This window comes from Pleurodeles waltl, chromosome 10 (genome assembly GCF_031143425.1).
Source record: "Pleurodeles waltl isolate 20211129_DDA chromosome 10, aPleWal1.hap1.20221129, whole genome shotgun sequence".
Classification (NCBI taxonomy): domain Eukaryota; kingdom Metazoa; phylum Chordata; class Amphibia; order Caudata; family Salamandridae; genus Pleurodeles; species Pleurodeles waltl.
The window spans coordinates 1,026,127,097-1,026,141,670 of record NC_090449.1 but is presented as its reverse complement, the minus strand read 5'-3'; the positions used below and the strand labels follow the sequence as shown (position 1 = coordinate 1,026,141,670).

General features: G+C 44.8%; 1 protein-coding gene across 1 annotated transcript in view; it reads right to left on the bottom strand.

Moving 5' to 3' along the window:
- The window catches only part of TOPAZ1 (testis and ovary specific TOPAZ 1), a 1,339,900-nt gene that overhangs the window by 970,637 nt on the left and 354,689 nt on the right, over positions 1-14,574 (bottom strand). The window contains exon 4 of the mRNA XM_069211977.1: positions 10,986-11,041. Within this exon, the coding sequence (XP_069068078.1) occupies positions 10,986-11,041 (56 nt within the window). The remainder of the gene's footprint in view (positions 1-10,985; positions 11,042-14,574) is intronic.

Genomic DNA, 14,574 nt, shown 5'->3' with positions numbered 1-14,574 from the left:
AATGGAGCAATAGCTCTTAACGAACCTCCTGTAATACACAGTGAGACCTAGAAAGGCTCTGACCTGGGTCTGAGGGGTATGGGAAGTCCAATCAAAAATGGTTTGGATCTTCCACTGTAGTGGTTGAATCTGTACTCCACCTACCAGGTGTCCCAAAGAAACCACTTTCCCCTCCCCTAACTGGCACTTTGAAGCCTTGATAGTAAGGACTGCCTTCTGAAGGACCTCCAAAACTATCCATAGGTGGAGTGGTCATCCCAGGTGGAGCTAAAGACAGCTATATCATCTAGATCATCTATGCTGCACTGAAGGCTACCAGACCTTGGAGGACTGTATTCTCCAACCTCTGAAAAGTGGCAGGTGCATTTTTCAAACCAAAGGCCATTAATGTGAATTGGCAGTGTCCTCCAATGGTTGAAAATGCTGCCTTTGGTTTAGCATCTTCTGACAGCCTAATCTTCCAATAGCCTACAGTAAGGTCAAAAGGACAAAGATAATTGGCAGATGCCAGTGTATGTATGAGCTCATCTGCCCTGAGAATTGGATGAGCATCCATCTTGGTTACTGTATTGAGCCCTGTATAGTCAATACAAAACCTCATCTCCCTTTTCCAATTTTGAGTGTGTGGTTTTGGGACCAGCACTACTGGACTAGCCCTGGCGCTATATAAGTGTTCAATGACTCCCAGTAAAAGCATCTTTTGCACCTCTGCTTTGATGCAATCCCTTACTTAATCAGTTGGCCTATAAATGTTACTTTTGACAGGCAGACTGTTCTCTGTATTAATGGTGTGTTTACACCATATGGTTTGACCGGGTGCAAGGGAAAACTGTTCTGAGAAATGTCCCAGGAGATTTCTGCAGTCATCCTTTTGAGACTTAGAAAGGCAATCTGCTAAGACTACCCCCGCAACAGAACCATCAGCTGCAGAATTAGAAATAGGTCAGGGAGAGGGCCACTCTTCTTCCTGTCCCTAATCAGTGGCCACGAGCAGGGTTAAGTCAGTTCTGTCATAGTAGGGCTTTAGGCGGTTCACATGAAGTACTCTGAGAGGACTCCTTGGAGTGCCAAGGTCAACTAAGTAAGTGATCTCACCCTTTTTCTCCACTATGATGTGTGGTCCACTCCATTTCTATTGGAGTGCTCTTAGTGCCACAGGACCCACACTTTCTGACCTGGTTGATACACTGTCAAGGAAGCCTTCTGGGAATGCCATTTCTTTTGCAATTCTTGGCTTGCCTAAAGGTTCTTAGTGGCCTTCTTCAGGTACTCAGCCATTCTGGATCTGAGGCCAAGTATATAATCCACTACATCTTGTTTAGTGAGCTTCGGATGATGCTCCCAACCCTCCTCCACAAGAGCTAATGGACCCCTAGCAGGGTGACGAAAGAGGAGTTCAAAGGGGCTACTTGTAGGAAGATGGCTCTGTATATACTATTTCAAAGTAAGAAATAGTGTGCACAGAGTCCAAGGGTTCTTCCCCTTAGAGGTAAGACAGTGGCAAAAGTAGATAATTCTAATACTCTGTTTTGTGGTAGTGTGGTCGAGCAGTAGGCTTATCAGAGGGTAGTGTTAAGCATGTGTTGTACACACACAGACAATAAATGAGGAACACACACTCAAAGACTTACTCCAGGCCAATAGGTTTTTATATTGAAAATTAACTTTTCTTAGTTTATTTTAAGAACCACAGGTTCAAGATTTACATCAAACACTTTAAATGTAAGGTACTTCACTTAGATACTTTAGGAATGTTGAATGAAAACAATATAATGTACAGTCTTTGTAAAAATGGCAACAAGCTATTTTCAAAGTGGACACAGTACAAAAATCAACAGTTCCTGGGGAGGTAAGTAAAGGTTAGATTAGGAGGTAAGTAAAACACTTACAAGTCTCAGTCCTGGGGCATAGGCAGCCCACCGTTGGGGGTTCAAGGCAACCCCTAAGTTACCACACCAGCAGCTCAGGGCTGGTCAGATGCAGAGGTCAAAGAGGTGTCCAAAACACATAGGCGCCTGTGGAGAACAGGGGTGCTCCAGTTCCAGTCTGCCAGCAGGTAGGTACCTGCGTCCTCGGGGTCAGACCAGGGGGGTTTGGTAGAGCACTGGGTGGTGGGACGCAAGTAGGCACACAAAACACACCCTCAGCTGCACAGGGGTGGCCGATTGCAGTGTGCAAAGCAGGCGTCGGGTTTTGTATCGGTTTCAATGGAGGGACCCGGGGGTCACTCTAGCGGTGCAGGCAGGCACAGGGGGGGGCTTCTCGGGACAGCCACCACCTGCGCAAGGCAGAGGGTCACCTGGGGGCCACTCCTGCGTCAAAGTTCAGTTCCTTCAGGTCCTGGGGGCTGCGGGTGCAGTGTTGGTCCCAGGCGTCGGGTCCCTTATTACAGGCAGTCACGGTCAGGGGGAGCCTCTGGATTCTCTCTGCAGGCGTTGCTGTGGGGGCTCAGGGGGGTAGTCTCTGGTTACTCACGGGCTCGCAATTGCCGGAGAGTTCTCCCTGAGGTGTTAGTTTTCTGCAGGTCGAGCTGGGGGCGTCGGGTGCAGAGTGTAGAGTCTCACACTTCTGGCGGGAAACGTGAAGTCCTTGGAAGTTGCTTCTTTGTTGCAAAGAAGTAGCTGGTTTTGAACAGGGTCGCTGTTCACGGGAGTTTCTTGGTCCTGTAGTCCAGGGCAGTCCTCTGAGGCTTCAGAGGTCGCTGGTCCCTGTCGTATGTGTCGCTGGAGCAGGTTTTCGAAGTTGGAGACAGGCCGGTAGGGCTGGGGCCAAATCAGTTGTTGTCTTCCTCCTTCTCTGCAGGCTTGTAGGGCAGCAGTCCTCCTTCTTTCTTCAGGTTGCAAGAATCTGTTTTCCTGGGATCTGGAGAGCCCCTAAATACTGAATTTAGGGGTGTGTTTAGGTCTGGGAGGGCAGTAGCCAATGGCTACTGTTCTTTAGGGTGGCTACACCCTCTTTGTGCCTCCTCCCTGTGGGGAGGGGGGCACATCCCTAATCCTATTGGGGGAATCCTCCAAACTCAAGATGGAGGATTTCTCAAGGTAGGGGTCACCTCAGCTCAGGACACCTTAGGAGCTGTCCTGACTGGTGGGTGACAACTCCTTGTTTTTCTCATTATCTCCTCCAGCCTTGCCGCCAAAAGTGGGGGCAGTGGCCGGAGGGGTGGGCATCTCCACTAGCTGGGATGCCCTGGGGCGCTGTAACAAAAGGGGTGAGCCTTTGAGGCTCACCGCCAGGTGTTACAGTTCCTGCAGGGGGAGGTGAGAAGCACCTCCACCCAGTACAGGCTTTGTTCCTGGTCACAGAGTGACAAAGGCACTCTCCCCATGTGGCCAGCAACATGTCTGGTGTGTGGCAGGCTGCCAGGAACTGGTCAGCCTACACTAGAACTTGGGTAGGTATTCAGGGGGCATCTCTAAGATGCCCTCTTGATGTATGTTACAATAAATTGCACCCTGGCATCAGTGTGCATTTATTGTGCTGAGAAGTTTGATACCAAACTTCCCAGTTTTCAGTGTAGCCATTATGGAACTGTAGAGTTCGTGTTTGACAAACTCCCAGACCATATACTCTTATGGCTACCCTGCATTTACAATGTCTAAGGTTTTGCTTAGACACTGTAGGGGTATAGTACTCATGCACATATGCCCTCACCTGTGGTATAGTGCACCCTGCCTTAGGGCTGTAAGGCCTGCTAGGGGGTTGACTTACCTATGCCACAAGCAGTGCGAGGTTGGCATGGCACTCCGAGGGGAGTTCCATGTCGACTTAGTCATTTTCTCCCCACCAGCACACACAAGCTGTGAGGCAGTGTGCATGTGCTGAGTGAGGGGTCCCCAGGGTTGCATAAGACATGCTGAAGCCCTTAGAGACGTTCCCTGGCCAGAGGGCCCTTGGTACCAAGGGTACCATTTACAAGGGACATATCTGTGTGCCAGGGCTGTGCCAGTTGTGGAGACAATGGTACAGTTTAGGGAAAGAACACTGGTGATGGGGCCTGGTTAGCAGGGTCCCAGGACACTTTCAATCATAACTAGCATCAACAAAAGGCAAAACGTTAGCAGGTAACCATGCCATGAGAGGCATTTTCCTACAGAAACACAACAAGGCATACAAGCATTTAACAAGATAAAAAGGCCATCTCTTTACTGATATTCTTAAAAACGTCAAAGAGTTCAACTTTGAGTGTAAATAAGGGAGTTCGGGCAGTAACAGCCTGGATCTGTCATTCTACCGTGGGAGACGAAGGTGGATGTAATTCATCATAGCATTAGACAACACAGACAAAGAACAACCCCCACATGAAGACATTGGGGGTCATTCTGACCCTGGCGGTTTTTGACCGCCAGGGTCGCGAATGACGGAAGCACCGCCAACAGGCTGGCGGTGCTTCCAAGCCCATTCTGACCGCAGCGGTAAAGCTGCGGTCAGAAAACCGGGACCGGCGGTTTCCCGCAGGTTTTCCCCCAGCTGGGCGAATCCGCCAGGGCAGCGCTGCCATGGGGATTCTGACCCCCTTCCCGCCAGCCTGTTTCTGGCGGTTGTCACTGCCAGGAAGAGGCTGGCGGGAACGGGTGTCTTGGGGCCCCCTAACAGGGCCCCATGAAGCTTTTCACTGTCTGCCTAACAGTGAAAAGCGCGACGGGTGCAACTGCACCCGTGGCACGCCCGCAACACGGCTTCTGTGTTGCAGGCCTCCTTCCCGCTGGGCCGGCCGGCGCTACCATGGTTAGCGCCGGCCAGCCCAGCGGGAAGGTTGGAATGCCGGCAGCGGTCTTTTGACCGCGTAGCGGGCAAATGGCGGTTCTCGCCTGGCGGGCAGAAACCGCCGCCTGCCAAAGTCAGAATGACCGCCATTATGTTTAGGTGGGGCACTCCATCAGTCCTTTTATGTTACTTGAACCTTGAACTTATCACTTTTCCACAATGAATTACAAAATAGCAGCTTTTAAGTAGCATGTGATCTAGTTATACTATTTGATTTTCCATAAGTGGTCCCCTATAACTTCAGAAGTGAGTAGAATAAACGTGTGCCAGAATATGGTTATCTACTGCTTGTCTTAGTTAATTTCCCTTTATTGTTTCAGCTACTACAGACAAAACATTTGTTTTATTCATTACGTTTTGTAGCAGCCTTCAATTACTCCCAACAATACAGATTTTATTATTACTTTCTGTAGCACCCTTCAATTAGTTCCAAGCTTGTTCTTGAAGTTGCAGCATACATTTCCTCAGTTCCTTTGCTAAGTACATGACATATTTGCAGTAATTCGGGTTATTTATTATAAGCATTTATTGTTTCCAAAGGTTCATTCTGGCATTAACTCGCCAAATCATTTTCCCTTAAAGGGTCCCTTAAAGGGATGATTCTGTCTAACTTCACAGAAACAACTATAACCTAGTCTTTACCAAGAGGCAACGGTCAAGCTGAGCGTGCAAAAGAAATTATGTAATCTGTCAGTGAGTCATTTTTAATTATAAAATAACCCATCTGCTGCCCACAGTCAAATACGAAGCGGCGCAATAACGACAAAATTAGAATGAGGATAAATACGTTGTAATTTCAAATTTAGCTATTTCAAGATCAGTAATTGCTTCCACAGGAAATATGGGTACTGAATGAAAATGCAGAGAAGGACAGTGGGCAGGGTTAACTCTGGTCTTACCAATACTCCTAAGTGCTTAAAGTTACCAGAATAAATAACAGAGAACCGAACCAATTCAAAATTGCTACTCACCCACTCACAAGATAGTTATCATTTACAACCACAAAATTGTTGAGTGATATTGATCAAAAAAAGGCTCGGAGTTGGCACAGGGTGGGAGTTCTGGAGGCTGATTGAGAAGCACGGGTCGTGCTGAAGTGTCATGGTATGACAATGACGGACCATGGCCAGCACATGGAACAGCACTGTGAGGAAATTAGCAGTATTATATGATGTGGTTGTGCAACTTCACTGAATAATACACTTACCAACCACTTTAGGACCAGCAGGTTTCATTTGTCAAACCTTCTACACAACTCTGGGTAGCTGTGTTTCTGAGTGGCAAGGCTCACACATAGGAACAAGTGTAAAGCATTTAAACAGCGCCAAAACAATGGATGAAAAAAAACAAGACACTTGAGAAATCCAATAGCAATTTTTAGGCCCAACAACGAAAAAGATCCACTGGAGGATTCCAGAGATAAAAGAATTTCAAGTTATAGTAAACCAAAGCATTTCACTCAACCACAAATAAGCAATGGCAATTCCAACGAATTTGACACTCAAACATTTTCACCAAAAAGTTGGGCTAGCTGTATTGCAGTCACTTACATTCACTTTAGGCCACCAATTCCAGTAAGAAGCCAGTAAAGAGCACAAGTAACGTCCTCAGAATCTGTTACCTTTACAGGTGAAGCAGTCTCCATGCAGTTCCAGTCACTTTATTCTCTTTGCAATAGATTCCTTTGGACGTGGTCCTGATGGATGCATGAAGGATGCTGTAGATGCAACGCAGTCTGAGGGGGTCTTCCTGCTGCTACTCCTTGGTTCTCGAAGGAGGTCAGGCATACTGGTCATAGGGTTGACGCCCCATAAAGTCCTCTTGGTGTTGGTAGAGTACAGGTACAACTGCGCTACTATTTGCCCTGCATCATGGTCAAAGCCAAATCCATTCCTGGGCAATAAATCTGCTTCTGGACATTCAAAAAAATCAATGTACAGTACCGTTTGTGAGCAGGTAGAACTAACAGATGGAAAGAAGCATCCTGGAGATTTAGGGACACCACCCAATCTTTTACTTTGAAGGCCAGAAGCATCTGATGCAAATATAGGATTTTGGACTTGGACTCCCAAAAGGAAGATGTTTAGATGCCTCAGGTCATTTTACATCTTCAGGACCAAAAACTAAAGGGATTAAAAGTCTGACTTGATCTCTCCACCAAGAGAGCCTTTGATATGGCCCATTTCTGCAGCTCGGCAAGAAAATAAGCCTATAAGTTTGAGCTATGCGCATGAGAGCAGTTCCTAGCAAAGGGAGGATGAATGAGTCAGAGGAAAGGGAGGACAACAGAAGGGGAAGAGTATAATGAATGCTGGTAAGCATTCAAGACCCTCCTCACTACTATAAGCTGGTGGTGGAGGGAAGAATCAAATTGGCTCTGATGTGCATCAGACCCAGTGGCACAACAGAGAGACTGGAAATGCTGTTGTTGGCATCCCTTAGGTCGATGTTTAGAATAAAAGTTTCAGTCGAACAGGTGCATGGTCTGGACAGGCTGGGATAGTTGCCATTGCCATGAGAATTGACCACTGTATAAACCTAAGAAATGACTGTATTATTGGTCTAAGTATTTCACAGGCAATACAAGGCCCAATGAACCAGCTATAAAGCAGCTGTTCTTAAAATGTTCCATGGAGAAGTCTTCCTTTTTTCCCCAAAGGGCCTTTTGCCATCAAATGGACAATTGACTATGGCATTACAATAGAAACCTCCAAATAACCCTTCATAGTGAAACTAGGCACGTCTAATTAAAATGACTGTTGGAGCCATGGATCAAGCCATCAGCTGAATACAGGCTGCATTTTAAAATCTGTTTAAAGTAATCTTAACAGTCATTCACCATCTCAGAGAAGGGCTTCTCTAAGTGATCAGGAAAGGTTGCTACTGCCATCCTTGTCAATTTCCACAAGGTCCACATACCATCAGAAAGGCCTGTGCCATCGGCAAAGCAAGACCCTACTGCCCAAAGCAAAAACCTTTTTTTGACGCATGGAGTCAAGTTAGTTGGACTAACAGTGTTGTGGAGCAGTAGGTAACTAGTTAGGCTTCAACTTAGCTGATGATACTTGAACCACCAAGTTCTCTGGTAAAGGAAACTAACAAGAACTTGAGATTGGAAGGCACTGGCCGAAGACACTATGCAATGCTTGAACCTACAGGTCTGAGAAGGGGTTCCCTCAGGCAATACAGGATCCAACAATAGCTTGTTGAGTTGCGGAATAGGCCCTGGTGCTGCCAAAGGTGCTTGCAGAATTTCAATTAGAGGAGGCACAAAAAAGACAATTCCAGAGCTTTCATCGCTTTCCTTACTAAAAAACGCTAAAGAACGGACATTCTAAAACTATTTTTTTTTAAAAAAGAGAATGAGAAGGTTAAATAATTTTTCCTTCTGGAGAGGATTCCAGAATTTTGGACGTCTAGGTAAAAGCTAAAGTCTGTATAATAAGAAGGAAGCATTAGTAATTTTCCTTTATTCACCCATAATTTCTGTTGAGCAGCAGAAACTCAGCCAAAGAGCTACTTCATTCCAGCCAACGTCTAGTCTCCAGGGTGAAGCTCTGCTCAAAATGTTTCCTCTTGCTACTCAAATGATGTCAGCCAACTTCGAAGACAGAGGAGAAGCCAAAGTGGCTTCAAAGGCATCAACTGCATCACAAGCAGTGCCGAAAGCAACTGAATTGCACCTTAGAAGGCAAGGGTATCTTTTGAAGCCAAGGTCGGAGTCTGTCAAGGGATGGTATTGGAGCACACAGGGAGGAGATTAGATATGACCTAGTTGCTGGAGTTTCCCACTTTGGAATCTGGGGTACCCAGTTTGAATCCCAGACTCTGTCCTTGACTTAACATCAAATGGTTCTGGGTAAATTACCTAATCTCCATGTGCCTTGAAATGTAATATATGAATTGTATTTATGTATCCCCACTTGAGGCACATGATGTTTTAGATCGTATCCCGCTTCCCCAAATAACGTACAGTGCTCTGCTGCTTTCAAGTTAGGTTTTCATATGAATATCAAGACATACAAACACAAATAGGAGCTAGAACTGCCAGAATTGCCTAGCCCACATGGTCAAGTCCACCCTTATAGATTGGTCCAAAGTGATTCAAGCTAGTCCTGAAGATATCCATCAAGGCCTGTTAAAAGGCTTCTACCTAAGAAGGATCACCAGATAGAGTTGGAATGCTAGTTTAAAATTTTTGAGAATCAGGGTCAGCTACAAAAATGACAAAGCACAGAATAGCATCTATGACTCGCCAAATGCTGCTGGGTGCAGGAGGGTTTCCTGGAGTAAAAAGAGGACTTCTTCAGTCAACATTGTTTTTTCTTTAAATGCAAGATCCCCTTGTGAATCAATATTTGTCAGGATCTTCCCCAAATGAATGGAAAGGGATCATCTGGAGAATGCATATGGTCCTTTGTCAAAAACAAATGCTAGCCTCCAGGTCCCTTATGGCCTTAGGATGAATGGACGCTGTCAATTTAGAGTAATTCACTTGGTAGACACCGCAAAAGAACGCAAGGTCACCAACACTTTAGTGCAGAAAACAGAAACTGATGGCAGACAGCTCCAAATCCAGTCAAATGTTAGGTAGACACAGCTTCAATGGAAGTGCTGTACAAGTTTCCAGTTCCATTGTGGCACCTGGAAGACATTCATAAGAGGAGAGACTTGCATGATGAACTTTCCATGAGAACACACATTCCAGAAAACCCAATATTTTCTTTTTTGAATGGGCGCATAACGTCAGATGCGTTCCTTGAACATTTTCCTTCTTGCCCATTAACCTCAGGGTTGGGCTTTCCTCTGGCCATTTTGGGTCTAATCAAAATTTGGTTTCAGAGAATTAAGTCTTATTGCTAATACAGCTCCTTTAACTTAAGTAGGCAATCACTAAGTGCTACTCATTGGGTTAAATAATACAGAGGGTTCATTAGCAGAAGCTTTCAGAGGCGCAAGCTAAGAGAGCTCTTACAACCCAGCTTCCACAAGGTCTGATGGTCACAGACAGCCTCTTCAAAGAAGTATTCAAAGTGTTTGAAGACGTTTGCGATCATTACACCCCAAATCATATTATATCCCTATTGTCAATCCGAAACATGCTTACAAACCATTTCAAAGGAAAATACAAAATATGAATACACATCCCCTTGGGCAGAGCAAAATACCACTTGAAAATTATCAATGACTCTCCAAAAGGGGCTTCTGTCCATCCAATAATGCTGGCCCAATAAACATTTAAAACGAGAAGCAGAATTTATAGCCCCAGCAAAACAAAAAATACATTCTATGACAGCTGAGTTGGAAAAAGGCTACTGAAGCCTTTTGCGTAAGAAACGGTCCCTTGATTCTCTGGAACCATCTACCTTCCCATATACCAAATTTGCACTGACCAGGTTAAAATTACAGTCTGTAATCTCACTGTAATATTTTATTATATAAAGTCAATACAAAGAAGTATAAAAAGGTACAGGTTGTAAATATTCACTTACAGCAATGTGCAAAAAGTCTGAAATCTTTTAGACGCCTTTCAGACAAGAGCTTAGGCCTAGTACAAGCAGAGACTGTGTATATTCACTGTGCTAAATGAAAGTGCCAGTGCAGAATAAGGACAGGGCGCGTGGAATGGAAGGTAGCACACACAGAACAAATTAATTTAAAATCCTGACGAAGACAGAATTGGGACCAAGAAATGTAAGGAGGTTGGCGCAGGGCTAATGTTGGATAATCCCATTTATGGTACTCTCATAACGTAGTACCCGTAAGTCAGGAATTTGAAGGAACTATATTGTGGAGTACAGTTCAACACATTTTGAGCAGAATTTAGGCAGCTAAAAAATGTTGATCCCAGTAAAAATTATGGAACGTTAAATAGGGTATCCCCAGTGCTATATTCTAACATGTGAAAAAAAACTTGATTTAGAAATCATTGTGACCTGGATTTGTCAGTAATGTGTAATGTTTTCTATGCAGAAGTGCTCAAAGCGTAAACCTAAGGGTCACCAACAATGTTTTCTCTCTTTTACTGAGTAAAGTTAGCTAATCTCTCCAGCAAAATTAAAAGAAGCTTAAAAGGGGAGCGGATTGTCAAAAATGAAACTACCAGTATAAATTTAAAGGGAACTAAAGAATTAATATATCCAAATGATTATTTCTGAAATATGTATTTCACTTAAGGGGTCACACTGTGGGATCACTTTATCAACTTCGAAATGTACCTTTCGCTTATCTGTCTCCAACGGGATACTTTGATCGAAAGAACTGCTCTTGCTATCTAAAAAGAAAAACAAATAACGGAGATACAATAAAGTCACATAACCAATACTATCTTACAAGTTACTACTCAACATTTCATACATTCACTCTGGTCTGTCCCAAATGATAAATCATGCTATTCAATCTAACACTACTCTCCAAGTGACTAAGAATAAAATTACCTTTAAGGTGACATTATCACACAGTCTGAACATTTCCATCATTACCAACCTGCAGCACTCTCACTTTGTGGTGACACCAGAATCTGGCATTGCAGCTTGACATGGCAGTACTGCTGCTTATCGCCATCTCTGAACACATGTCCATCTCTGGCAGGTGCCTTCAGTTTGAAAAAGAAGCCACTGATGGTGTGTTTCTTAAGAGGTCAGAATGAGGGTACTGATACTGAAAGAAACCAAACGCACTAGGAATAACAATGGTAACCAAATAAAGGTAATTTGGTAATCAAATAAAGGTGATTTCAGAACGGTAATTATTACCATCCAGACCTTTTCCAATTTTGAAAATGTAGAATACATAGAGATGAATATGAGGAGGGGGGAGGAAAAAGAAAGCAATATCAGACATCTTAGGATAACAACAGCCAGCCACGTAAGCAGTGGGGACTGTGTGTCAATTCATAACAAGCTACAGCTGACAGAATGGTTTACTAAACCTTTAGCAATGCTGAAGGTCACAGTGAAAACAGCTGCTGAAATGTCCCAGGTGTTTTATTTGTTTTCGTTTTTGTAGCGAAAACAAAGAATAGATCCGATTTGCATTTAACATTGTTAATCATGCGGTTTCTGTCATCAACTCCATGTTTCAATATTCTTTTACCCAAAATCTGCAAAGGAGCAAATCAACAGTTTCCCAGATTTCACATGTATACTCAGTATTTTCTATACAATAAACTCATCTTTCAAGCTGAATCCCTCACTTAGTTTCCAGTGCCAACACCCAGATCTTTTCACGCTTGTTAGAGCACCCTCTGCTGATATACAATAAAGCCATGTTACACCAATCAAAGTCCCTTTCCCAGACCGTTATCTCTGGCAGCAATCCTGCCCTCCATAATGTAACCACGTTGCTTTCTCCTGCCATCAAGGCAAAGTTACAGAATAGCTTTGGGGACCCGGACAAGTGTCTTTGCCCCAAATACCTAGATTGAAAAGTTTAGGAGTCGATGCAAAATTAGTCTAGCCATGCATGCCCTACCCCCTCCCAACAGTGCTTCAGCATGGACAGGTCCACAAAGTATGCAAGAAAGTACTGGTTTGGTCACACCCTCTAAGACACTCATCGATACTGCATGTGTCAAATCTTTCCAAATGTGTTCATATGCAATATTTTGAAATGTACCAATCTAAACCCAGCTCTTACTCAATTTGGTACCTCATTTTCCACCTTGCCTGTGACATCACACCGTTCTCACTGGCAATAGATAATTTTTTCTACAAAGGGACTGGAGTCCACACACTACTTGTTAGCTTCGTCTTCACTCTTATTTGCTGCCTCGTAATTGGCCAACGTGTTCTTGCTTCAATTCCTCTTCTTTGGAGTGGAGCATGGACCATGTGCTAATTGTCTCATCTTGACTAGTGTCCTTTCACTGCTTGTGCTTAACTGAGGTATTATTTTCTTTGTTCTTCCTGTCATGTTGTTTTTTTTGTCAGAGTTGCTTCCCTCTAACCACCCACCGCACTGTTGTCCATGTTGCTTCTACCCTCCCACCCGCCCACTGAGCATGAAGCGTCTGCACTCCAACCTCTGAATTGCCACCCTCCTGCTGTCTGTGTTACTTATTCCTTCCCTTCCGACACCCTCCCGTTGTCTGTGTTGTCTCCCACCCACGTCATAGCATATTTTTCCCTGTCCTATTGCCTGTTCCCGTGTTACTCCTTATCCTGTTGGCAGTTTCCCATCCCCTACTCGCCTTAGTAAAAAAATAAAATGTGCTATGATACAGTCAACGCTAGTCGCGTCTCATCGCTTTTTTTCTAACTTTTAGCCATGCTGCAGATAACCCACATTGATTTACAACATGCCTAAATGGCATTCACAAAGCCAATGGCTCTTGCATTTGCGAGATTATTGACTTGGACAATGTTTATTCTTTTATAGGTGTCATTGACTTAGGTGCATTGTTGATTATTTTCTTCTATAAACTGCTTTCCTCAATAGTGGATCATCTATTATTTAATTTTGCAGCGCAGAACTATCTTCTACAGGTTAGTCCTGCTATGTTCTCCTTTAAGATCAGCCGTAAGGGGGAGAGTCTACGTTGCATTTTAAAAATTCAGAATTATTCTATTTATACTCTGTCTCAAATGGTGCAAAGGTCTTCATATGTATCAGAAGCGCAACGTATCCAGTGTGCTAAGGCCTATAAGGCCTGTAGGAAGTTGGCTCTGTATGCATTATTTCAAAGTAAGGAATAGTATGCACAGAGTCCAAGGGTTCCCCTTAGAGGTAAGATAGTGGCAAAAAGAGATATTCTAATGCTCTATTTTGTGGTAGTGTGGTCGAGCAGTAGGCTTATCAGAGGGTAGTGTTAAGCATTTGTTGTACACACAGGCAATAAATGAGGAACACACACTCCGAGACAATTCCAGGCCAATAGGTTTTTGTATAGAAAAATATATTTTCTTAGTTTATTTTAAGAACCAAAGGAACAAGATTTACAAACAATACTTTAAATGAAGGTATTTCACTAAGGAACTTTGAATTAGCAAAATAGCATATGCAGTTTTCACACAAATGACATATAGCTATTTTAAAACTAGACAGTGCAATTTTCAACAGTTCCTGGGGAAGGTAAGTGTTTGTTAGTTTTGTTAGGTAAGTAAACCACCTACAGGGTTCAAAGTTGGGTCCAATGTAGCCCACTGTTGGGGGTTCAGAGCAACCCCAAAGTTACCACACCAGCAGCTCAGGGCCGGTCAAGTGCAGAGGTCAAAGTGGTGCCCAAAACGCATAGGCTTCAATGGAGAAGGGGGTGCCCCGGTTCCAGTCTGCCAGCAGGTAAGTACCCGCGTCTTCGGAGGGCAGACCAGGAGGGTTTTGTAAGGCAATGGGGGGGGGGGGGAGTGTCACAAGGCCCCACAAAAAGTACACCCTCAGCGGCACGGGGGCGGCCGGGTGCAGTGCACAACCAGGTGTCAGGTTCGCAATAGGTTTCAATGGGAGACCAAGGGGTCTCTTCAGCGATGCAGGCAGGGGGGGCTCCTCGGGGTAGCCACCACCTGGGCAAGGGAGAGGGCCACCTGGGGGTCACTCCTGCACTGGAGGTCGGATCCTTCAGGTCCTGGGGGCTGCGGGTGCAGTGTCTTTACCAGGCGTCGGGTCTTTGAAGCAGGCAGTAGCGGTCAGGGGGAGACTCTGGATTCCCTATGCAGGCGTCGCTGTGGGGGCTTAGGGGGGTCAACTCTGGCTACTCACGGTCTCGTAGTCGCCGGCGAGTCCTCCCTGTGGTGTCTGTTCTCCACAAGTCGAGCAGGCGGTGTTGGGAGCAGAGTGCAAAGTCTCACGCTTCCGGCGGGAAACGTGTGC